At 44.3% G+C, this 24956-nt stretch overlaps 11 protein-coding genes across 11 annotated transcripts; 4 read left to right on the top strand and 7 right to left on the bottom strand.

The window, feature by feature from the left end:
• Window positions 1–1965: 1965 nt before the first annotated feature.
• On the bottom strand, window positions 1966–2241 carry VTP01DRAFT_4136 (uncharacterized protein; the record flags this gene model as incomplete). The annotated part of the gene is made up of 2 exons (XM_069382785.1): window positions 1966–1979; window positions 2034–2241. The coding sequence occupies 2 exons, from the start codon at window positions 2239–2241 to the stop codon at window positions 1966–1968; spliced, it is 222 nt and encodes a 73-aa protein (XP_069243551.1).
• Window positions 2242–3489: 1248 nt separating this feature from the next.
• On the top strand, window positions 3490–5595 carry VTP01DRAFT_4135 (uncharacterized protein; the record flags this gene model as incomplete). Its single annotated transcript, XM_069382784.1, has 5 exons — window positions 3490–3525; window positions 3591–3868; window positions 4415–4753; window positions 4815–5462; window positions 5538–5595. The coding sequence occupies 5 exons, from the start codon at window positions 3490–3492 to the stop codon at window positions 5593–5595; spliced, it is 1359 nt and encodes a 452-aa protein (XP_069243550.1).
• A 972-nt stretch (window positions 5596–6567) lies between these two features.
• Window positions 6568–7610, top strand: VTP01DRAFT_4134 (uncharacterized protein; the record flags this gene model as incomplete). Its single annotated transcript, XM_069382783.1, has 3 exons — window positions 6568–6667; window positions 6796–6801; window positions 6865–7610. 3 exons carry the CDS (start codon window positions 6568–6570, stop codon window positions 7608–7610), a joined length of 852 nt encoding a protein of 283 aa, XP_069243549.1.
• Window positions 7611–7805: 195 nt separating this feature from the next.
• Window positions 7806–8203, top strand: VTP01DRAFT_4133 (uncharacterized protein; the record flags this gene model as incomplete). Its single annotated transcript, XM_069382782.1, has 2 exons — window positions 7806–7948; window positions 8008–8203. The coding sequence occupies 2 exons, from the start codon at window positions 7806–7808 to the stop codon at window positions 8201–8203; spliced, it is 339 nt and encodes a 112-aa protein (XP_069243548.1).
• A 42-nt stretch (window positions 8204–8245) lies between these two features.
• Window positions 8246–8663, bottom strand: VTP01DRAFT_4132 (uncharacterized protein; the record flags this gene model as incomplete). Its single annotated transcript, XM_069382781.1, has 2 exons — window positions 8246–8401; window positions 8466–8663. 2 exons carry the CDS (start codon window positions 8661–8663, stop codon window positions 8246–8248), a joined length of 354 nt encoding a protein of 117 aa, XP_069243547.1.
• Window positions 8664–9066: 403 nt separating this feature from the next.
• On the bottom strand, window positions 9067–10769 carry VTP01DRAFT_4131 (uncharacterized protein; the record flags this gene model as incomplete). Its single annotated transcript, XM_069382780.1, has 2 exons — window positions 9067–10605; window positions 10677–10769. The coding sequence occupies 2 exons, from the start codon at window positions 10767–10769 to the stop codon at window positions 9067–9069; spliced, it is 1632 nt and encodes a 543-aa protein (XP_069243546.1).
• A 2123-nt stretch (window positions 10770–12892) lies between these two features.
• On the bottom strand, window positions 12893–15068 carry VTP01DRAFT_4130 (uncharacterized protein; the record flags this gene model as incomplete). The annotated part of the gene is made up of 10 exons (XM_069382779.1): window positions 12893–13185; window positions 13247–13316; window positions 13395–13797; window positions 13863–13879; window positions 13951–14255; window positions 14334–14423; window positions 14480–14545; window positions 14609–14666; window positions 14730–14984; window positions 15054–15068. 10 exons carry the CDS (start codon window positions 15066–15068, stop codon window positions 12893–12895), a joined length of 1572 nt encoding a protein of 523 aa, XP_069243545.1.
• A 1055-nt stretch (window positions 15069–16123) lies between these two features.
• Window positions 16124–16883, top strand: VTP01DRAFT_4129 (uncharacterized protein; the record flags this gene model as incomplete). Its single annotated transcript, XM_069382777.1, has 4 exons — window positions 16124–16324; window positions 16385–16515; window positions 16582–16789; window positions 16854–16883. The coding sequence occupies 4 exons, from the start codon at window positions 16124–16126 to the stop codon at window positions 16881–16883; spliced, it is 570 nt and encodes a 189-aa protein (XP_069243544.1).
• Window positions 16884–17037: 154 nt separating this feature from the next.
• On the bottom strand, window positions 17038–19339 carry VTP01DRAFT_4128 (uncharacterized protein; the record flags this gene model as incomplete). The annotated part of the gene is made up of 9 exons (XM_069382776.1): window positions 17038–17173; window positions 17240–17396; window positions 17459–17576; window positions 17633–17968; window positions 18027–18100; window positions 18167–18707; window positions 18776–18855; window positions 18923–18970; window positions 19042–19339. 9 exons carry the CDS (start codon window positions 19337–19339, stop codon window positions 17038–17040), a joined length of 1788 nt encoding a protein of 595 aa, XP_069243543.1.
• Window positions 19340–20305: 966 nt separating this feature from the next.
• VTP01DRAFT_4127 (uncharacterized protein) lies at window positions 20306–22289 on the bottom strand (the record flags this gene model as incomplete). The annotated part of the gene is made up of 8 exons (XM_069382775.1): window positions 20306–20583; window positions 20651–21123; window positions 21180–21501; window positions 21570–21659; window positions 21742–21807; window positions 21871–21931; window positions 21991–22051; window positions 22123–22289. The coding sequence occupies 8 exons, from the start codon at window positions 22287–22289 to the stop codon at window positions 20306–20308; spliced, it is 1518 nt and encodes a 505-aa protein (XP_069243542.1).
• Window positions 22290–23383: 1094 nt separating this feature from the next.
• VTP01DRAFT_4126 (uncharacterized protein) lies at window positions 23384–24446 on the bottom strand (the record flags this gene model as incomplete). Its single annotated transcript, XM_069382774.1, has 4 exons — window positions 23384–23654; window positions 23720–23860; window positions 23917–24383; window positions 24444–24446. The coding sequence occupies 4 exons, from the start codon at window positions 24444–24446 to the stop codon at window positions 23384–23386; spliced, it is 882 nt and encodes a 293-aa protein (XP_069243541.1).
• Between the last annotated feature and the right edge of the window lie 510 nt (window positions 24447–24956).

Here is a 24956-nt window from a genome sequence, read left to right as displayed (position 1 = left end):
GACATGAAACACGCAGAAATGGACTTACAAATCGATATATCTCGCATTCTGGATCTATGGTGCTATGTATCGTTGCTAATTCTCGGAAGCCCAGCCTTCATTCCAAGCCAACTTTTGATCGCGAGCCCAAGCCCAATAGCCTAAATATACTTCTCAACGATGGCTGTTTTCCATCTTGTCTATATATGATGACGACCCGGCTGACTCCACTGAGAGGCAGCTATTTATTATTATTAATGAAATGCCAGCATATGATAGGGAACCCCTATCGTCCTGCCACCAGATCAATTATTCCTATGAAGCAAAAAGCATTTTCTACTACACATCTCGACAATCGCATCTTAATAGTTTAGTTAGACACATGTATCCATCTCTTTGCATTTCCAGTTTACATTACACTGCAAATTCAAGGGAGATTCCTTCATCTACCGGATTTCTGGGAAAACATTCATCGTTCTGATTGAGTTAGAACAAAGAATGCGAGGAGAACTAGGCAAAACGCTTTTTTGCAATTGCCCTTTCTATAAACAAAAGGTATCTTGAAAATGAAAACGCCACTCACCATCCTAATTGATCACCTTTTTCTTGTTGCATCCATGACAAAGTTACCTTCCAAACTGCGCGCCTTTGATCAAAAATAATTCTTCAAATTGCATGATAGCATATAGAAAGGGGAAATATCATGCAAGGATACTCGATGAAAACCTTGCCTATGAAGGTTTTATTTACTAGAGTTTTTTGATATAAGGCAAACGGTATGGATAGAACAACGCAGTTATCAAGTAGCCTGCCTTGCAGAATAATATTAGATAAAGTATTAGCAATATTTCCAAGAAACTAAAGGAAACCTTTAGATCTTTTCTGTACAATTTATACGTAGTATGCTGTAGATGAGGGCACTTCATTATCTTCTGTCAAATACAGGTAGCGAGATTGGTAGTATTCTGGTTATCTTCCTCGACATACGTTGATGCTTCCAACGTAATCTTCAGGAATATGATCCGATTACGAACATAATCCACGTATAAGCATTCAAAGACGGCAGAAACGCGTCAACTAATGCATTGAATCACAGCTGCGAATATAAAAAGGGAGCTGGATCCAAAATCTCGTCCTTTGGCCTGTTCTCTCAAACATCCCGGTACGTTGGCAACTCTCTCGAGGAGTACGATCTATGACGCTTGCCTTCGTAGCCGACATGACCTCTTTCCTGAACCGCCACCTCCAACATCAACTGTTTCGCGCTTCTCCTTCGTCTTCTCTTCCGATTCTACATACTACGATGCATCACTTCAAGTCCTCTGTCGTGGTTTTATTTTTTTTTAACAAACCGACCCCACGGGTAAAAAGTATGTCTAATGGTTTACTTTGCTGCGGTGCACACAGGCTGATACAGAATCACTAGGTGCGCGGTCTGGTCCCCTGTGAATTCAGGGATTACCCTTCGGGGTGTAAGTATCAATTATGATTACGCAGCGCAAGTTACTAACGTAATGCCCTTATGAAATTCCCTTGTTCCCAATCAACTGCATTTGCTACTCGCTCTTGACTTTTTTATATTAATTCCTGTATTGTCTTCTTTGTAATTTAACTTTGATTATTTCTTTTTATTATAAAGATTATAAGCAGCAAAATCTGTTGCAGTAAAATTCTGGATAATATGGAAGAAGCATCCAGGACCTTATAGTATACCACGAGTTATTTAAAGTCCTTGTAAATCAGCTTCATTGTTTATCTGCAGTGCTACATGCACCGCAAAGACAGTACACAAAGTCACTGGATGCATGAAACTTGTCCGTTGCTTCGGTGAGCTGCTTAGGAAGGTACGTCAGTTCCTAAACAGGAATGTTCCACGATTCCTGTAGAAGAAGCAACGGATTGTACAACATGGTGGTACATATTTCCCTTTTGATGCTGGACGCGTGATTGTCAATATTACACTCTTTTTTTTGTATGATGGTTTATTCATGTGTGGCTAACTAGGCCAACACTATGCTTCTAAGTAACTGATTGATATTAACTAAACTACAAACCTCTATCCTGTTCCTTGGCTAGGTTCAAGATCAAGGACGTGGCTTCTTCAGCTACCACCTTCGGGACAAAGGGCTTTTCGTCGAAGACTGATGCCCAATGTGCCCGCCAGATGGCGAGTAGCGTGCAAGCTTTCAGATGATGGATGTTAAGATCCATTGGATTGTCGTTGAATGTTAGTCTGAATTGAATGGCATCTAGACGAAGCATTCGGGGAGGTGCACAGCGCGAACTTGTCTGATGGAAACTTGTCTGACTATATGGCAGACCGTCAGTTTTTTGGGGCAGTACCAGAGAAAAGGTAACTGATTGTGTCAAAGGTCGTTTCCCAGGAACGCGTGCAAAAGTCGGCTGCGCCGTGTTGAAGTCCAATTAATGCAGCTTCCCTCGCGTTATTAGGGCTTTTTTTGCAGATTAAAGCCGAGCAGATGCTGGCTAAAAGTCAAACTCTAACTGATCTTTCAAGCAACGAGGTTTAACTCACACATATTGTGCGCATCGCTATAGCAACAGGGTCTATAGATCCGACACCTGCCATGCCATTGCCTCATAAGTTTTTCTGTTCATTCCAGCATTTGGCTATTCCATTCACGCTGTATGAATGTCTGCAATATTTGTATATTGGCAATTGCTAGGGACATTACAAGATCGGACACTACAACTGTAAACAACTCAACTTCAGCCAGGAGATCTATAGCTATATCCTCACTTAGTTCCTCTCAACCTTACAGAATCCTTTTAACAGCGAATGTGTCAATGGATCTGATATATGCGTACCATTCCCGGATTCTTTTACATGGCAGTCCGTAGCCAATATAGAGCATCGCACGGCCTGATAGAAGATGCGATACTATATAGATCGAAATCTTATAGAAGGTAACCCAAAAAGAAACACTTTTTCACTTGCGTTAATAAGCAAAGCCAGGCGTTCGGTTCACTATAGACACGCGATCGGTTTTATAGATTCGCAAACGTTTATATAGACTTTTCAAGGTTTGTAGTGTCCCGCATGTAGTGTTCGTAGTGTCCCACTTGCGGAAAAAATCGCTGGCCGCGACAAAAACGTGGAGGCTCTTGCACTCCCGTCCCACATCACAACACTGTGCATGCAACTGCTTGGATCGGCAAATTTAAAAGCTTTGGGTACGTATAATTTGTAGCTGGAGAGGACAACGGGCTACTCGATATGTTTGAGTGAATCTTTACGACTTGATCGCATCGTTCTCCTCTGCACGCTCGCTCTGGAGGTACCTAATGGCTTGACCAGATGAACTACCTCTGTGATAGAGTAGCGACCCATTTGTTCTGCACAAGTGAATTTTTACGGCTCGACGGTATCGCTCTCCTTGGTATGATTCCTGCATAGATACTTAATACGTGGCGTATAGAAATGACTTTTCTATACCGATCGGAAACCTGTCTATGTAGAAAATGCCGCTTGTCCTCTCCGTGTTTAACATGTACAAAACCTCTTTACTAATCATCTTTTCTTTCGTGCGCTTTGGAAGCTTCTGGCAAATATCATGCTTGTGATTAGTCTTAAATTGAAAAGTGGTTAGCAAGGAGCAGCTCAAACTGCGGCAGACCACCAGACTTCCTGCATAGACTCTGGCTATTTTCGAGCATGCCTAGAGTTTTACTATTCCAATGGAGTCGAACACATTGCGGAGAAGGTGTTTGAAAATGGGGGCTATTACTACCCGGTCGTGGACCACCGTGATCGTATTGTCCGGCTTAACAACGCGCTGAGAGTCTTGGCAACCGAAACGTTTTCGGACTGCAACACCGTCACCTACGGGAGAAGCTGCTACAGCACCAGCACAGTCTTGTCGAGGAAGTAACGGACGAGCTCTTGTTGGAAGAACGATGGCCTGAGCGAACATACTCCGAGCACGGCCTTACCTTATCACGGCAAAACTTTCACAGATAGGAAGGGAGGAGCAAGGCAACTTGGGGAACTTTTATCGGCGCAATGTACGCTTACTGATCCATGCACGTTCGCTCCGCCAGTTCGGTTCCATTCCGAAAGACGATTCGTCGTTTCGATCCGTCGTGGCACAACATGTACACCCGGTGGAAAGGGATGTCGCCCTCTACTAAGTTTGGATGACGCAGTTCCCAAATGAGATGTCGCCTGCCCAGAGGTCTTGTCGCACAGAAAGCTTGGCGTAGCAAACATTATATAAAGTACGTCAGGTTTTGCGGCCCCCAGCTTTCTTTCTTCCTACGATAGTACGCAATGGGAATGAGCAACCAGTTTTTTTATGAAGATGGGCAAGGCCACATTGTTGATGAGCATGGCAGACCTGAGCCCATGGACTATGTCGTTGATGAGGAGCTATATGCTCTTGACAGCATGAGCTCCCACACAGTACTTGCACAGCATATCTCGCGAGAGCAACTACAAGCCCGTTGCCGTGCAAGTCGAAGCTGCAAAGAATGCAGACGTTCGCATGGGAGAAGCGACTGTCAAGCGAACCTACACGATCTACACAGACCAGGACAAAGTGAGGTTCTTTAAACTGAAGTTAGAATTTCATGTTCGTACAGGACAAAGATGGGCTACACAGTATGAAAGGGATCCTGACAGCATCTTCGAAAAGCTCAAGAGGAGTGGCCGCCCACATATCCTTAATGAAGAGCATAAGAAGGTCATCTTGGAATACATTGACGAGAATCCTTCTGCAGTATTAGAACAGTTGATGGAGCGACTGCATCAGAGGTTTGAGGGGCTAAAGGTATCCAAAACTACTCTGAGGACACAATGTAACCTGTCACTCAAGAAGGCCCGGTTTCAGCCTGTGGACAGGAACAGCGATGCTAAGATTTAAGAGCGTCTTGATTGGGTGCGCTAATGGGAGAAGACTGATATGGACTTCAGGAAAAAACTGTGTCTTTCTTGATGAGTCCGCCTTCCATATCAACATGAAGCGCAGCATGGCCTGGTCAAAGAAAGGCTCGCCTGCAGTGGTCACGGTGCCCAAGACGTGTGCACGCACAACCACCGTCTTGGGTGCAATCTCTGCCTCGGGTTTGATAAAATGCAGCCTGAGACTTCCACAACCACCAGCCAAGAAAAGAAAACGAGAAGGTCATGCTGATCTCACAAGCACAGGAACTGCGACAGGACATTACCTTAGCTTCCTGAAGGTTACAATGGACGAGATGGATAAGTATCCACAGATGAAGGGCCATTACCTGGTAATGGATAATGCCCCTATCCATAAGTCTGACGATATCTCTAAGTATGTTGAGTCTCGGGGATATCGATGTGCCTATCTTCCATCATACGCGCCTAAGCTCAATCCTATTGAGCATTTCTGGTCGGTGGTCAAGAGCAAAGCTAAGCGTAACAGGCTCCTGGAGAAGGAGACACTGATGACCAGAATTATTGAAGCATCCAATAGCATAAGGTTGAGCGATTTCGAAGGGTTTGTCTCCCATTCTCATAAATGCATAGATAAGTGTCGCAACAGAGAGCACCTATGATGTGGTTCTCCCAGTAGATTGATGTCTCTACATTGGGAGATCATGGGCTGCGCCAAGATCTTACTGGGTATCTGACATCTGATTTGTCAGCACACGCAATAATTTTTGGGTGAGTGCGACTTCCGTTTTTGACAATATGCGACTGTATATTTTTACTCGGAACGACATCGCTTTCTGAAAAGAGTGTATCGCGAATGTTAAACGAGCCATCTTCATAGTTTTACCCGGAGAAAAAACCAAAGGGAATATTTTGCATAAGGTCCAAACCTGTAGTATCTGTCAATTGACATGATAACCGATTGAAGATTGTCAAAGGAAGAATCTGATCTTATGGTATAGCATTTTTCCTCTTACAAATGCCATCTGTAAAACTGTACGATTCTCTGTTCCTTCTTGAATCTTCTTCGCCAAAGTTTATGCATAGATGTATCAGCAGCAGCAATAATGTCACAGAATGTACAGACGATGCAGTGTTCGTGCAGTAGCGGAAGCAAATTCGTTGTCATTGCAGAAGATTGAGAAAACGACTCGGGAACAAATCGAAACAGCTTCAAATCGTTGTCGTCGGCGTCGTCGTTCCTGAATGTTCGCTGTCTTTATAACTCGGCAGCGTTAAAAGGACGACATTATTAATTGACTATTTAGACCGTCTGTATTTGTTATTCAATATTAATGAATCATGACAGGTACCAACTGACAGTATAAACCGTGAACATTATTGCAAGAGAACAGAATTGACGGTGAATGTATGTATATAGCAAGCAGCACGTGGTGGAAAATTATTCAAATGTTGATCATGTCAAGTAGTCGGGATATTGCCAGATCCTGCGAGCGCGGTCCCAAAATCGACTCTGAGAATGGGCCAGATGGACACAAGTGGAAGCTGGCGAACGACCCAACAGCAGAAAAAAACAGCAACAGCTGCTATTTTTGGGACTCCTCAATCATTTTGGAGAGTGTGTTTTTTTCGCTCTCTTTAAGTCCTCCATTGCTTTTCTATTCTTTTTTCCTTCCTTTCTTTCACTTTCCCCTTTCAACGCTTTCAAGATGATGCAGTGGTCGATAGCTACACAGCTTGCTGCTATCATTTCCTCGTCAGTCATTTACAACATATGGATTGCTGACCCGGTTAATGCTCAGGATTACGGTAAGATATCGAGAAGAAATCGAGCGACGGTCAAGCGCGCTGCTCTAGGGATCGTCTCTACATTGTGACAATTATTCAAGATATCCTAACGCCTACATTTTTCTCGTTGCATCTTTTACGATCCTTAGCAACAGGTACTAATATACACACAGCGCGACCTTTTCTTTTATTTTGAATCACCGCCTGACATTGCCTAGCAATAGATGATCCCTATGCGACGCCTACGGACGATGGCGGCTACGATGACGGAAGCGGTGACGGTGGATATACCCCGACCGATGATAGTGGAGACTATACGCCTACAGATGACAGCGGATCCACGCCCACTGATGACAGTGGAGCCACGCCTACCGACGGAAATGGAGATGGTACTCCTACCGACAATGATTACACTGAAACAGCTACCCCCACTCAGAACCCGTGGGACACAACGACGACGCCAGATCAATGGTGGACGACCACCGACCAACCTACTCCAACTACGACAACCGACTACTACGACAATACAACAACGACGCTTTGGACCGATACCACAACCACAGACATCGTTACACCGACAATCGAAGCTACACTGCCTACAACGACCGACTCGGCAACAACGAGCGTATCTTCGGCAACGCCGTCACCGACGTCATCTCAAGATAGCTCGTCAGGAGGTCTAAGTGACCGCAACAAAGCTATCGTGGGAGGTGTTGTTGGCGGTGTAGGCGGAGCAATCGTCCTGGGCGCGCTGGTGTTCCTTTTCATCCGGAGGGCGAGAAAGCAGCGCCAGCTTGCGGAAATGGAAGAGTTCCAGCCTCACAACGAAGATGACGATGAAATGCACCAAGAATGGTCGCCCAGCACGGCAGAGCACAATGGATATTCACCAGGATACATGACTGAACCGTTCGCACAGCGTTCATTGTCTCCTCCACCACCGACTCCCAAGCACGCCATCTAACGATAATTTTCAACGATATTATGTTATCCTTTACATCCATTTTATACACGTTTACTTTATATTTATACAATCCCTCGTTCTTTCTTGCTTTGATCATCTGTAATAAACAGCATCTCATTTTTTTTGCAATTTTTCATCAACAAGCAAAGGAGCTGAAGGGAGGACCCAGAAAAGTTTTTCCTTTTTTTGGCGACAATGGATGACACCTTGGAGCAAGTTCGAACGAAGTGTGCGCTGCAACTCGAGACATACCAAAAGTGTGTCGAGAACTATCCCGACTCCTGGGACAAGAGCTGTGTTCAACAAAAGCGTGCATTAACGAAATGCTCTGAGGAAAAGTAAGTGAATGTTCGACATTGAAATGTCAACGCGATTGTTGACTATAATGGCAACCCAGCGTGGGCATCCTGAAATACGTCAAGGAGCACTGCACCAAGGAGATCAAGGCATACGATCTGTGTCTCGAGACCAACTCGACTGAACCAGAGAAGTGTGTCCAAGCATTAAAAGATCTTTACATTTGCACGGAAGCCACGTCAGCTGCGTATCGTAAACAGCAACAGCAGCAACAGGAGGAGACAAAGCAGCAATAGACAAAAAAAAATAATGATATAGAGTTTTCGTTTGTTTTGATTCTACAAATGGATATCCTGGATACTTGGTGAACCGTATGTCTCTAATTGTTTCTGTCCTCGCCGAAGCATGTATTCAATGGTAGCAAAATCGTTTTTACGGATAGGATGGGCTCGAAACTCTCGGCGAATATAAGCGTAAAACCGTGGCCGGTTTTCCTAAACAAAGAGTAACTAACATAAGCAATAACCCTTGCAAAAACAAGACAATAGTTTGCCCTACCGCTGGCTTCTGGCGTGCTGCTCTGAAGCAAGCTCGGTAAAGGTTAAGGACTTGCTGCTGCAACCCAGATCGTTTAGCAGGTCCCGGCATCGCTGCGAATCTCCATGAGATGTAGCACTCGTTGCTGTCAAGTGCTGCCGTTCCTTGCTTTGCAATGTTTACAAACCCAGACAAGCCGAATGAGATTCGCCCTTCCATCGTCGTTGTTTTTCGGCAAGGGTGGCGAATTGAGAAGACAAAGGTGTTCAATGCATGCAAGGGGCTCAAAGGATGTTACTCACACATCACACTGGAAAAATAGAAAAAAATAAGCATCACTTGAAAAAAGGAGATGATGATATAGAATTGCAGTTTCCTTGTTGATAGTGCAACGGAATGAAAACAGATTCTATGATAAAACGAAAGAATTACAAAAATACAAATATAAATTAAAGGCTCAGCCTAAATCATGAAGAGAGGGACAAAGTATATGGATAATACAATAGGGAAGAAGAATTGTGTGTAAAAATGTGAGTGGATAGGTGGGTTGTATCGCTGTAATATATACGTGTGACGGATGTGTGGAAGAAGACAAGTACAAGGAGGGATGCAAACTTGATGTTTACAAGCGGTTAGGAGAAGTCTTTTCGTCATAGCCTTGCTTGACTTGACCAGCATCAGACTCGGGGTTGGGCTTTTCATCGCGAGGTACAGACATGTGGCTAGGGAAACGACGAGAGGTAGGGCGGCTTGCAATGCTGGGCACACGCTGAGACTCTGCGTCGTGCTTGGCGTCGTACTGCGAGGTAGAGCCGATGTGGGAAGCAATGGACTTTGCATCTTCCTGCATATCGGGAGTGGCGAACAAGACTTCGATTTCTTCCAAGGACTTGCCGTTGGTCTCGGGGTACCAGAGGTAGATAGGAATCAAGAAAATGACGTTGAGGATACCAAACATCAAGAAAGTCCAGTACTTGGCGTACTCGAAAAGGACGGGGGCAATCATAGCGACAACAAAGTTACCAAGCCAGTTGGCACCAGTTGACATGGAGTTACCCTTGGCACGCAAAGCAGTAGGGAAAATTTCAGAGGGATACAACCAGGCGAGACCCAACCAGGCAGCACCGAAGACGAAGTTGTAAACCATGACGAAAGTGATGACAGCTGGGGAGGCTTTATTGTTGCCTTGCTCAACACAATATTGGGCGCCGCCGACAATGAACAAAGTAGCAGCTTGACCGATAAGACCAGCATACATGAGGAAACGACGGCCAAGTCGATCGATCGTGTAGATGGGAGTGAGGGCACCGATGAAGTAGGGAATAGCATCGACACCAGCCATCAACATGGCCATAGCATGAGTCATACCGGCTTGCAAGAAAATATCGGCCAAATAGTAGGAAATGACGTTGATTCCACCCAATTGCTGGATAATCTGACCACCCATGCCGAGCAAGACACGGTAGCGGTTGTTGAGACGACCCTTTCTGAACAATTCCTTGTAGGACTGGATGCCTTCACGACGTTCGAGCTCGATACCGTCACGGATTTCTTCCCATTCAGCAATGCAGCGAGGGTGAGTGGTATCTTCGTCGGTCCAGAGACGTGCTAAGACAATTTTACAGTCTTCGTCGCGGTCGTGGGATTGCAACCAACGAGGAGATTCGGGAAGCAGATAAGTACCAAAGAAAAGGATGATACCAAAGACCATCTGGAAGGCAAGGGGGAAACGCCATGCAAAGTCACCTTGAACAAAGTAAAGACCAAATTCGAGCCAGTAAGCAATACCGACACCGACGGTAAGCAAAGATGCTTCGAAGGCGACGTGAGAGCCGCGGGACTTTGGTGGAGACAACTCGGCTTGATAGACAGGGATGGTAGCAGTGTTCATACCGTTGCCGACACCAGTGAGGATACGGGCAAAGATCATCATACCAACGTTAACGGAGGCAGTTTGGATGATAGCACCAATACAGAGAATGAAGCAACCAAGACGAATCATACGTCGACGACCGAGCCAGTCACCAAGACGACCGCAAGACAAAGCACCAAACATACATCCAATTTCGTAGAGAGCGACAATGGCACCCCTCAAACCAGAGTTGGGGTAACCCATCCATCTTAAGAACTCTTGATTGGCAACGACACCAGACATGACACCCTAGTATAAGATTGCATTTAGTCAGTTTTAGAAGATGATGCCATCCGTCGTTGTATGTTACAACCACTAACCTGATCGTAACCAAAGAGCAAGAAACCTGTGCCGGCCATAGCCGTAGAGGCTCTAAACAATGTTTTACCCTTGAGCTTGAAAATATTGCCCATTGTGCGATAGGTATAAAAGGAGGTACTACTGCCCCGCATTTTCCAACGTCCTTTATATATATTATTGATCTGTCGGGGGCCCCTTGATGCTGATTTGGCCTGACTTAGCATTTTACCAAAAGAAAACTTTGTGAAACATCGAATGACATCAAGCTTTTTTCGGGCAAATCGTATTCTTTGTTCGAATGCAAATGGAAATCAGGAAATGAATTTCCAATCGGATTACACCGAATAAAAACAACGATTTACCCTCGACTCAGTTGCTCTGAAGATATAACGCAAGGATGTATGCGACCAGTGGAAACGGGAAAGCTTAAATTTTTTTCTGCGCTTGAAGAGTGCCCCACTTCCCCCGCGCATCCGATGTGGGCTCCTCCTCCAAATTCACTGTATATTCGTACTGTACTGCTTTCCAAAATGCTTCGGTTATTGTACGCTGTGGGCCCTCGTCTTAGCCTGGAAATTTGACACTCAATAAGTGGCGATTGGGGGGACCACGATGTCGCTTGCTTCGGATCACTCTTGGCCTTGGATCAGACATCTGGCCACCCACTTTCCGAAGACCGCTTTTAAATTGCTCACATATGCTTACATGCGACGGTATGTAACATTCAATTCCCTTTACAAAGTATGACAGTCCTGCAAAAGGAGAGTACACATACATACACGAGAATAGCATGCAGTCACTGACATTGTGTGAGACGAATCTGAAAAAGTGTTACTGGTTACATAAAGTCCCCCCAAACGCCCATCCGACCTTCCACCACAAGCCCAACCGATGCAGAATATGAACGATTCCGATAATCCAAACGAAATTCTGCTTGTTCCAAGAGACCTAAGAATAAACAGAGCAAAGACTGAGCTTAACTGTTAGTGGCAATGGGTGTAAATGTGGGCATCTTGGAATATCTAACATTCACACGAAAAATGAGCGCGGGCGCAATCTCGCCCTTTTAAGTTTGATCAACACCCTTTTGGAAAAAGCACGGCTGCAAGCCGGTTCTCGCTAGTGAGCGATAGATGCAGAGATAGCGACTCATGTACAGAAACAGTACGAAAGGGATGTAAATCCCTACTAGATAAGCGCACTATAGATTTAGCGCGTTTCCTTTTTTTCGCTAGAATATCTCATTGTCGATCAAGGCAATGTGCTTCTCTTCCAGACGTCAGCTAACACTTGCTTCCTTTTTCTTTTTTTTTTTAACTTCTCGTCATTACCACATTTAAGTTTGCTTACGTTGCATCAAATGTCCTTTGCATTCGCATTCATATGTCAGTCCCAGATCTTGTGCTACCTTGCAAGGAAACTCCTGTTGGTGGCGGGATTTGCTGGAAAAAGCAAACTTTTTCAAGGCTGCATCTGACTTGTGCGTTTTGTGTGGATGTAGATATGTGCGTGTGATGTGTGTGGACTGCCGGTCCCCCTTCTTTTTTCCCTTTATCCCTTTTCCCTTTTTTCTTCCATTCCACAATAAACAGCGGTTTCTATGGAAACAAACGATTTTCAGGTACAGGTTTGAAGAGAGAAAAAAGAGTTTCCATTTTTTCATCGCAGAAGACTTTTCTGTGGAACACTGTTTCTTATGGCCTGTATTGGGTAAATTCTTTATGTTCCATGTCGATCGGAGAGAAAAGAGACGACGCTCAGACAACGTTCCCTTTTCGAGTAAAAACCCTGTACAGGGTCCGACTAAGCCCAGCTCAATCCAATGTCGTCATCTATAAAAACGATGAAGCAGAAATAAAAACCCAGGCCCTGAAGCGGCGAAAAAGGGGATATACAGCAATTTTTTAAGCTAAAATACTGACAACTGTAGACGAACATGGAAAATGCTTGCATTTAACGACTTGGCAGAGCCGTTTGGCCGAAAGCCCGAAACTGAAAAAATGTGTCGCGGCGATCCTTGTTTCTCGGTCTTTTAAAAACCGTTCTTTTTTGAAAGGGAAAGGTCAGTGACGTCTTCGTGCTGTGAAAAACATTACCTAATAGTTATAGAGCGCCGCGCGTCTTATGAGCGATAAGAAGATGTGTATTATACAGAATAAATATAACATATATACTATACAATTGCGAATATATGGTAACTAAAAGCATACCAAGAAATCGAGATGACACCTTGTTGTTAGTGTTCCCCGTGATCAGCTTCTAAGGTTTGAATTGGACCGACGTAACTGTGTCGCCCTTGGACAAACCAGAAACCAAGCGAAAAGATCAAGACAACACCGATCATGAGGCATGTCCAGTTCATAGTCTCGGGGGCAACTGGGAAAACAGCGGGTATACACAGGATAACAGTGAAGAAAGCAATCCAGACAACGGCAAAAATGTTGATGGGCACGCTGTACCTGCCTAGATTGAAAGGTCCTTTTTGCATATTTCTCCTTGTCCATATTAGGCGGCAAAAGTTAGGCAGACCTTCGAAATTGCGTTTAGCCGATTCACTTGTGGCCACTTTGCTTATTCTCTCAGTACTTACCGTAAGCAACATTGATGCAGATGACCGCTGTACTCATGATAGCAGACCAGTATACTTCGCTGGCAAAGGACTATTAGAGTGAACAACGCAATTTAGCCTCGTTAAGAACGATACATTGAAGTCCAACAATAAACAGATCGTCACGTACTGGCATAATAACAACAATACATACGAGGCCTTCCAAAATAAGGATTCTTGCTGGCACCTTATTTTTGCCACTAAGTTTGTACCAAAATGAGTGAAGTGGAATACATTTGTCTCGGGACATGGCCCAAAGTAACTGTGCGCAACTGTAAAAGGAATTGCATTCCGAAGCAAATTGCGTTAAAGCGAGAATCACAAGGAAGAACACTGTAAGAGGTCGATTTGTGGCACGTAGGAAAAGTGTAGCCACGGGTGCTGCCGATGACCGGAGTTCTTCAACGTCCTGAATTGAAAACAATGTAGCGATACATAGGACAACGCCTTGGATCATGGCGCTGCCAACTGCGAGGATGATTCCGCGTGGGCCGGTGATATCAGCGTTTTTCGTGCCCTCTGCAATTTGTGCTCTATCAAAAGGTTTAATGAGCAAGATGTCAACTAGCACCCGCAATTTGCCTTTTTGCTGCCTTACCCATTCTCATATCCCAGCTATTGTAAGGCATGCATTTAGCAAACTGAGAACTGTAAGGTGTTTCCTTCGCCCAACTTTATTCACTTACAAAAGTCCATCCAGCCTGCAACAGACCAATAAGGAAAACCAATCCATAGTTTTGGTAACCGGTAGTATTCTGAAACTCGGTAAATACCCATTCAGCAGAAGGATGCGTAGGTGCCATAACAGGCATCGCAATAACAACGATGATAGTGCCTATGGCAACCCAAAACACCATAAAGTTATTAAGGTATCCACTGAACTTGAGTCCAAGACCACTGTAGGCAACGCCGACGACGATGAACAATACGTATAATCCGACATAGGCTCCTTGGCTCGTAATTGGGTTCTCCCTGTATAGATTTGCAATGGCTTCAAGAACCAGCAAATTCTGTACGTTAGCATGCACGGTTCAATTGCTATGTGAAATTGGATTCCAGGTGGACGTACATATTACTGATTCGCTGATGTTATACGCGAGAGTCATTGTCGCTGCCAGTAGACCAGCTACAAACACATATCCACATATCCAAGACATCACTTATTTTGCATATTAGATACGGCTATTGAGTACTCATATGTTTTCAATCACTTACAAGGACCCCATTTCTTGTTACTTAACAAGTAACACCAAGAGTATACTCCACCGTTTACAGGATAAGCTGTCAAAAGCATGTGAGGATGACGTGCCAAGATCAATCGAAAAGCTCTTTTTAATTTCTTACCGGAGAAGACTTCAGCCATGGATAGTGCAATGCACGTAACAAAGGGGATGACCACGATCTAGCAGTAGAGTTTAGCTGGTGCGACCTACACTGTTCTGCAGAATATTATAGTGTTTCGTACATAACCCCAAAAGAGCGACATGGGCCCGCCTGCGCTCATGCTTGCACCAAAACCCACCAACCAGTTCGGAAGTACGGCCATTGTAGTAAACGCAAAACCGGCTTGCGTAAACAGGCTGATGTCTCTGTTGAATTCTTGCTTGTATCCAAGATCCTTAAGTCTTTGAGCATCTCGATCGAATGGCTCCTCGGTGGTCGACGGCGAAGAAAATGATGCTACTTTTTCTATCACAATAGTAGATTCCCGATTCTTCTCCTGTATGTGTTATTGCATTAAGGGAGCCCTGGATCTAGTCCATACCAATCACATTCTACTGCTACATACCTGCGTAGCAGACATGTCAATATTTGTCGTTATTTACCTTTGTATGTTATGGCAATGGACTGCAGGGAAAACAAGAAAGGACATTGCTGATTTTATAGATACTTGAGCGTGAGTGTGTGGGGTTGGATAAGCCGAGATTAAATATAAAGGAAGGACGGCGGTAGGTGAACCTTGTTAAAAATGCCCAAAAATGGTCAAAAGTTATCGGCTGTGGGAAGTCGATAAAAGATAAGATGGGGCGACTCATAAATTCGCAACCATAAAGCGTATCTTGTCCAACGTACATGTAACCGCTAGAAGCAATAGAAAGATCATGTATTCGACGTTTGCTATCTGATCGTAACTCCGCGTATCCTTCGTCGCATTCGATCGTAACTCTAAAAGCCGATAAGGGAAGATATCTCTATCTTTCACACGGATGATTGGACGCTCAAACTTTATCTCGCGCATTGAAGGTGGCCTTTTGCGTATGTATGATGAACCATAACGCTTTAGTCCAATCCAAGTCGTTTTACCATAAAACCAGTGGGCAGCGGCAGAAACTCGAGACTGTTCGCTCGTCTGCTCTACCAGAGCATAATGGAAATTCTCAATGCATCGATATGTTTAAGGCATCTGATGCTAATTATCATCATTGGTATACTATATTTCTTTGCAATGACTCATTCTACTACTTTATCGTGTAAATACCGCGTATATATGAACCTTTAATCTTGCCTGTCGCTGTCAATGATGAAAATTGTGTCGTTGACACGAGCTTATGAGTTATTTGCCACAAAATCAGCCTTAAAGGTGAATCAGGTCATCAAAAGACTCTGGTTTGCTTAGAAGGAAGTGAAGATAAGATCACATAGGATCACAATAACCTCGCAAAGAAAATATCTATAATGATTTCTATGATGACTATGGCTTGCCGTTGGAACTATGACCGCTTGAAAAGCCAGTATGTTGTTTTATTATGGACACTAACAGTTGACTGAATAACTCACAACGTCTTTGCCAAGCCAGGCTGTCAAAGGAATATTAAATGCGGACAAATCCCAGTGCCAGGAGTTTCTCCCAGCAGCACCATGAGCCACGATGCTCTGAATCTATTAACACCACCGGAACAATTTGGCATTGTCGAGCCGGGAATCTATCGATCTGATATGCTACAGCCTCTACATTTTCCGTTTATTCGGCAGTTTGCGTTCAAGACGGTGCTCATGCTCAGTCCCGAGATGCCGCAACGTGTGGCACTCAACATGATGGAGGAGGCTAACATGAAGCTGGTAAACAACGGCAAGACATAGAAGTATTTTTTTACAGCCATTAAAAGCAACAAAACCTAGATCCATCTAGGTATGGCTACTTGGAAACCGACGCAACCTTCGACCTGGAGACCTGTATCCGAAGAACTCATCAAAGAAGGCCTGGAGCTCATCTTGAACCGTGATACCCATCCTGTTCTTATCATGTGCACGTATGTACACTGCTACTGTGTGGATTGCTGTGGTATAAGTTCTTTGTAACGTTTCGAGACATGTAGGTCTGGTATCCACGAGACCGGCACGATTGTAGGCTGCCTGCGGAAGCTGGAGGGATGGAATTTCAGCTCCATCATCTCTGAATACCGCGCCTATGCTGGTACGAAAGCGCGCTACGTCAACGAACAGTTCATTGAACTCTTTGATCTCGATCTCGTCACTTTACCGGCTAATCTGCCGTTGTGGCTCATTGAGCAGCGTGAAATATTGGCAAGTATATCTTCCTGCATTCTTGAATCTATTTGCCTATTCCTAATTGGTAATAATCTATTAGGCTGCCGAGGAAGCTGAACTTGACGACTAATTTGTACATATATATGTTTCTTTGTGCGCTTTGTAAATATAACAACTAATCGACGCCTGCGATGCATTGGTGGAGGGAAACAAAAAGAAAAGAAAGAAGGAAAGAAAGGAAGGTAGAATGTAATGTTGATACTATGTACATGATATATATCGCCTCAGACTTTCTTGGCTGGAGGATGCAATAATTTAAACTTCTCGTCGTCCAGCAATTCTCGGAAAGAGTCTGTCTCCTCCTCGTACTGCCACACTTTTAGATCGCTTCCATACGGTTTCGGTCGTACTTCGTAGACACTAGGAAACATTGATATGGCTTAGATATGTACGATTTTCCGTGATAGCCTCCAGTGTGTTACTTACGCATGCATTGGAATATTCATGTGGGGCATATGTTCGCGAGGCCAATCCAGCAAATAACCAAGCAAGATCCGCATCACGACATTGTGGGTTATAATAAGGCAGGATTGTGACATGCGCTCCAGCTCGATAATCATTGTTTGGAGTCGGTGGATGACATCTTGCAAAGATCCGATGTTAGCAAGTAATGTATACCACAATCACAGATACTGTTATTCTCACCGATGTAAGACTCGCCACCCACACCTGGGTAACGATAATATAACTTGTTTGCCAAACGCTGTGCAAATTCGGCTGGAAAACGCCTCTGTATCTCCTTGTAGCTCATTCCTTCACAACGCTGCAGACAGCAAATAAGTACGAAAAAGTAATGTGTGTAAAGATCTGATTACTCACTGCTGCATTAATTTCATTCAAGAATCGAATATGCTTGATATCATATTCATCCGGATCAAAGTAGTTTGCTGTTTCCATTGCTCTCCGTAACATGCTCGTCCACACGGTGAACTGCCCATTGGTAATACATGCCGCCTTTTCTTGGATGATCTCTTCTGGTGTTTGGTCTCCTTCTAGTTTTTCCTGTTGTTCGTGATCCAGAGGCTCAAGTCCGTATGATTTCCACTCTTCCTCTTGCTCGAATTTGGACTGAACCAAGTCTAACGCAAAAGCGACACGCTGTTCCTTAATGAATTTGGATAAAGCGCGGGCGTATCTGCGACCGGAAGCCGACAACTGAAAAAGCAAATGATCAGTACCCAAGAATAATTTATGATCGTAACGGGATGCTTACCGGTGCATCGCCTCCGATCTTTTTCGCAATATTGTCGGTGCTTTCTCCATGCCGAGTCAAGAATATCTGTCGCTCTTTTACATATGATGTCAATAAGCCTTTTAAGCTGTCTCCGAGCATCGCCCTCAACGTCCACTTACCAGCAAGATTAAAGTTCATCAAGTAGAAAATACATTGCCCGGAAAGATAGCCAGATATGTTGTGCGCGATGACCTTTTTACCGACGTTCATCAATTTGCAGTACTGTATATCATGTTGTTCTTCCCAATCGCCCACAGGCTCGTAGGCTCTCTCATAATTGGCGACGCGCGAACGGAAATCGGCCAAGGCTTCCGCTGGGTTTTTGCCCTTGTAATCTGGACCAAGGAGCTTGAGCCGAAAGTTACGTTCTAGTATCTTTTTGTCGGTACAGACGGATTCAAGGAGTAAAATTTTGATCTCAGGTTCTCTTTGCAACCGATCGAGCAATAATTTTCGACGTTCAACAGTCGAGTTGGTGGCATCGTGGATAGCTACTCGGCCTCCTTCCTTGAGCCACGCAATCAAGTTCTCCAAGACGTCGAGGGCGAGTTTGTCTCGAATCTTCTTCATATCCTTGTTATCCGGATCAAAGAATTTTGCAGACTGATCGTGCTGGTGGGATGACTCACTCTCTCGTCGAAGGTTACCGACATTGAACACCTAGTAATATTCACGTGTGTTACAAATTTAGAATGAGCAAGGCAAAAAAGTATCACAATTCTCCTTACCTTGGTTTCGTACTGCAGCCAATTGAGATATCGTCGTAACTTCTTTACAATGTAGCTTTTACCGCGAGCAGGAAGGCCAACTGATACAGTGATGTGCACTAGTGTCAGCAATTTAAGCCCGACATGCATATAATATGTCATGCTCACCCATAATGACTGCAAGTTTGCTGTCGGGCTGAGGTTCTCTGAGTTGTTCTATAGGGCAAAACGTCAGTGCTACTGAAAACCCGGATCTCGAGCTGTTCGAGTAAGTGGTCATTGCGTACTTGGCGTGACAACACTGTGGACAGCTCCGGGAACATCGAGCCCGGTTGCATGGCGAGTCCAAACTGGGCTTTCGTCATAGGGATCTGCGGAGAGCTGGAGCCATCGCATATTGTTTTCTTGCCGTTCTTCCTGGTCGCTCTCTGGGTTTATTGGGTCTGGCGTAGACGTCGACGAGCCGTCAGGCGTGGTACACGGTGAGGGAGGGATAATGAGTGCTACATAGTTGTGTGATGACGACCGTTCTTCGGGGTGCCGCTGCTGCTGCTGTCTGCCGTTTACACTGCCACCAGTAGGCATAATTTTTGCATGAAAAATAAAGAGGGAAAGAAAAACCGCAAGGGATTTCAGCTGCAGCATTGCAGCTCGGCCTTTTTTCTTATTTCTTTTCCCGCGTCATCTTGGTGCCTGTTGCCAGACCGACCAATAGCGCCACTTTTCTCCCTCTTTCTCCCATGATGGTGAATGGTCGTCTATATGAACATCTTTACAGCGATCGCTACCGTTTGGGACCTGCAAACAATGTAAATAAATTGTCTGACAAACAGGTGGATCATGGCTATTAATTGCGGAAAGGGAAACGTACAAACAAACAAACAGTTGGCTCGCCACCGTGATCACTCAATTTAGTTGAATGAGAACATACTATCACACCAGTGTGAAAGATTAAAACGAGGAAATTGGCACCTACGACTACTGCTTGGGCGTCTGCATGTCTTACGATAACACAATCAGGCATGCAAGCAAGGACCACGGTGTAATGTCTCAAGTTGAAGAGATATTTAAAACCGGCTTGTGTTGGAGCTCCTTACCGTTTCCAATATCGATATTTTTAAGCCTCCTATCAGCTTTGACGGTATTGATGGATGATTAATGGTATATGAACTAGTCATATCAGGCACTTGGAGACAGAAAACTTCCTAAGTATCGCTATGTACGTCTTCTGTTATTGATTGCGAAGGAACGATTAATAATTGAATCATTCGATGAAAATTCGCTCGGGAAGCTGCGGAACCCGAAGGATGACATTTGATTGAGAAGCGTATGATTTGAGAAGAACAGATCTCCTATGCGCCTCAGTGAAAGATCATGCATGTCAACGTATAGTCTTCGTTTCTTTTACGACTGACTAAAGCATAGAATAATTTACAGGAATTTGATCGAAAAATGTACAAAGGAGGGTAATGAAAGAACTAAGATATCAATACTACAGTGCAAAAGTGAAAATTGGAGAAGAATAATCGGTTAAGCTTAATTAATAAGAATTTAGCCTTCAATAGTTTGCAACGGCCCACGAAAGTGTTTGCGGCCACTGATAAACCAGAACGTCAGTGAAAAAATGAGAGTAGCTCCAATCATGAGACAGCTCCAGTTCATAGTTTCAGGAGCAACTGGATAAACACTGGGTATACAGAGAATAACACCGAAGAAGAGAATCCAGAGGCACGCGACAAAGTAAATCGGAACACTCCATCGTCCCAAGTTGAAAGGTCCTTTTGGCATATCGTGGCGTTTCCAGATCAAACGACAAACATACGGAAGTCCTATAAAGTTTTCGTATCAGTTGTGACGTTTAGCAGGATGATGCACATGGTGCATTGATCTCGTTACCGTAAGAGATGTTGACACAGATAACAGCCGTGCTCATGATAGCAGACCAGTATACTTGGCTACCAAATGATGGCATGATGACAACAGTGCAGATAACAGCTTCCAAAATCATTATGCGAAGAGGGATTCTGTTCTTGCCTGTAAGTTTATACCAGAACTTGTGGTTAGGGATGCATCCATCTCGCGCCATGGCCCACATGAGCTGGGCTGTGCTGTAGATTGAGTTGCAAAGAGAGCCAAACTGAGTCACCATCAAGATCACCAGGAAGAAGGTTGCCAAGGGTCGGTTCGTTGCTCGCAAGAAAAGGGTAGCTACAGGCATATCAGATGATTGAAGTTCCTCGACATCTTGTATAGAGAACAAGGTGGCGACACAGAGCACGATGCCTTGCACGATGGCACCCGCTACGGATACAATGATGCCACGTGGGCCCGTTCGATCCGCGTTCTTGGTACCCTCTGCAATGTGTGCACTTTATATATTCCATAAGCACAAATCTGTCCATGATATCGTCTTCAAGTTACTCACCCGTTCTCGTAGCCAATCAATGTCCAACCAGCTTGCAAAAGTCCCAGTAAGAACGCAAGGCCAGAGTTGCTGTAGCCTGTTGTGTTCTGAAATTCAGTGAAGACCCACTCGGCCGATGGATGGGACGGTGCCATGACCGGCATAGCAATAACGACAATGAAGGTGCCAACGACCACCCAGATAACCATAAATTTGTTAAGATAGCCGCTGCATTTGAGACCGAGGCTGCCGTAGCAGACAGCAACAATCAGGAAAAGGATGTACAGCCCAACATATGCACCTTCGTTAGTGATAGGTTCCGCTCTGTATAAATTGGCAGTCGCTAACGTAGCAGAAGATCCGTATCTCAGATATAAAACTCGTTTTATGTTTTCATTCTTATGTCCTTACCGATGATGTATTCTCCTAACGAGTAGCTAAGCGTCATGCTCGCTGATAGTTGACCAGCAATAAACATATAGCCGCAAACCCAGGACATTACTGGTACGAGTAGTCGGGAGAGTGAGGTGTTAGAACGGCATGTCGTTGATGGTACATGGCTTTTCCTGAGTATATCACTTACATGGACCCCATTCTTTGTTGCTTAGCAAGTAGCACCATGAATATACACCGCCGTTGACGGGATAAGCTAAAAGAGTGCAATATTAATGAGTGGGATATAACTCGATGATCCGTAAGGAATACTCTCGACTACCTGAAAATACTTCTGCCATTGCCAATGCGATACATGATACAAACGGAATGACGACAATCTATGTAGCCCACGTTTAGACCAGGTATCAACGCGTAGTGTCTGAGCATGTTAACTTACAAAGCCCCAAAAAAGTGACATGGGCCCACCACTTGCCATACTTGAGCCGAAACCAACAAGCCTGGAGACACGGTGGCAGTAAGTATTGAGCAGATAGAATAATAGATGACTGCAGCTGATCGTACTACTAACCAGTTGGGTAAGACGGCCATTGTGGAGAAGGAAAAGCCAGCCTGGACGAATAAACTGATATCTCGAGAGAATTCTTGTTTATAGCCGAGATCCTTAAGCTTCTGAGCATCATAGTCCTCTTCGGATACGTCCGATACGAAGGTGGTAGCGATTTTCTCTTCTTCCATGCCAGGAAATTCGCCTTTCTGCAGAAGTTTATATAAACACTTGCTCTGTTACTATTTACACGGGCTTTGCATAGCATCGCGGTGCCAATACTTGCCTCTATGGACATTTTGACTTTTTAGGTGTATAAAAGCAACTGAGAAGCGAAACCGAAAATAGAAAAAAAAAGATCTTGCGATGGTTCCTGTATTTTTATATACGTGCAAGACAGCAGTAAGGATAGATGTTATCAGTGAGACTATCCTTTTTCAATGACAAGGCCATAACTCCGTGGGCATGATGGGAACTTAAAAGTTTGGCTATCTCTTTTTTTTTCCCTGCTGTCTCTAAACTGGTCGTTAGTGAAGGTTATCCATAGTTATCACGAAGCAGCTAATAAAAGCTCGTCGGCGACGCAGGGACCCATTTAGCATTCAGCTTTGTCACTAGCTAACAGCAAATCACAGCGAGCGTAGCACAACAGACCGCTCTTTGGTAACGAGATAACAGGCCAAGTCGTTATCAGCTAGGAAGCACAGAGAGGAACTAAAAAGACTGATCCAAAAAGTATGCACGGTTCCGACTAGATCACTCGTCGGACCATCCTAGCACGATCAACATCTACAACGAGAAAAAGAAAAGGAAAAAAAATATCATAGTCTCTCCTAGCTAGAGCGAGGATCCAAAGGGCAGTATGCGTTGTTATCTTTATCAGTTATTTTGTCAAACACGGATGGATCGGCGACGAAATTTGAGTTACTACAGCCCATTCCTATTCGCTAAATGCTGAGCCAAACAGAGGGCAGATGAGTGACAAAGTAACGCCAACTGTGGGATCGCGATAAAGTGCCAAAGGGCATTCGGACTCTACTTTTTCTGTGATAACGATCGCTATTTCTGCATGAACCGTATCATGGTCAGACGTTGGGTGTAGCAATATTGAAAACCATCAACAAATAGATAACCAATAACTCGGGTTCTAATTCTCACTCTGAATAAAAGCGGTAGGTATACACCATAGATTTTTTCCTTTTCTTTTGTATGGGAACCAGATCCATATGTACACCAACTGTTAAAAGAGAAGAAAGAGTCATTACAGAACGCAGAGCACTGATGTTTATTCTTCGTCTCCTTCCTTCTTTTGGGACTGTTCCAGATCTTTGAAAATACGAGCGCGTGCTTCCTCGTACGCAGCTTTGCGCTCTTCGTATGTCAAATTTTTGCGATCCGCAGGCGACTGTTCAGAGGACGTCATTGGCGATCCTCGTCTGCTAGAGGTATTCTTGCCGTCCGAGGGAGTCCGTCTCATGATTTGGAATACCGGCGTGGGTTCCTCGTTCTTTGGTTTCTCTTTTGGTTCGACGTGATCTGCAAAGGGAACTCGTGGTCTATCGATCTATGCGTGAGTTCTCTTGAGAGCACTTTTCTTCCCACCATTGCCAAGCTAACTTACATTGCTGTGTACGGGTTCTTGCATAGGTAGACCGACTTGCGCACCGGGTCAAAAAAATGTGATAACTTAAAATACGGCGCAACCTTGTGCACCATCAAACGCTGATATGAATTCATTTGAGGAAGATCCAATCGGTACAATCTATATGCATGTGAGTTGGCTGCAACGAAAAATACAAGCCAAATCACTGTACTCACTGGTAGTTATTGATGAATGCGGTGAGTTCTTTCTCTAGCTTTAGCAAAAATATCCGCTCCTGCTGCTTCTTCAAAACATCCACAATGAATGGATCGAGGGTATCAGAGAATTCTTGAGCAGAAGGTGGCTGCTGCTGTGGTAACGGTGCCATTTGCATGTGCGGTGGATAGAATATCTCCTGCTGCTGCTGTTGTTGATAGTAATATGGAAAGGGCACATACTGTGATGGCTGCTGGTGCCGCGGCACGGGAGGTCTCGCTGTAAACGCGACGCCCTGACCGTTACTCTGCTGTGGTGGGGTTGCAGTGTAATACTGGTTGCTTCCGGCAGGCGAAGGGAAATTAACACTGTTGAAAGATCGAACGCGAGGAATGGAATCGCGATTGAAGGATGACATGTGGTTTAACTTTTCATTGTTGCTGCTGTTGTTGCTGTTTTCGCTCATATCGTTGTAATCAGCGAGAAACTATACCAGTCATTGCTTAGATCGACAGCCCGCCAAATGTTGAAAACTCTTGCAACTTACCATAATCTAGTGTTGAAAGAACTAAACATGCGTTTTTGAATATCGGCTTAATAAGTGATTTGGTGCATCAAGTGAACAATGTATCAGCCATGCAGAAGCTTTCAATTGTTTTGGGGCTGGCGTCGACAACAAAAAAAAGAGAGGATTTATTCGTCAAATTCAGCTCTCCCTGAAACGGAAATCCGATGCCTGTGTGTATAAGATTTACATTGACCAACGAACGACAAGCTGATCTTATGCTGCTTACATCATGGCATACTTGGTATAGATAGCTATTGTGGATCTCGTGTTTATGTGATGATGTTCATCATACCTGACTTGTATACGCTGCAGTTGTGGCTTCTCTGCCCTTGGGATCTCATTAATAATACGTGTTAGTTAAGTATGTAATGTATGATGCTAATTCTATACTCTGGATAAGATCTACATATCTCATGCTGCTAGAATGCATCCAGCAAAGATGATATCCAGCTCACTTTGCATATTTGAATATCCAAACCAGTTTCAAACAAA

This window comes from Rhizomucor pusillus, assembly GCF_041956525.1.
Source record: "Rhizomucor pusillus strain CBS 183.67 unplaced genomic scaffold VTP01scaffold_2, whole genome shotgun sequence".
NCBI classification, from domain to species: Eukaryota; Fungi; Mucoromycota; class Mucoromycetes; order Mucorales; family Lichtheimiaceae; genus Rhizomucor; species Rhizomucor pusillus.
The sequence above is the reverse complement of the archived record's forward strand: the minus strand, read 5'-3'. Positions and strand labels throughout refer to the sequence as shown.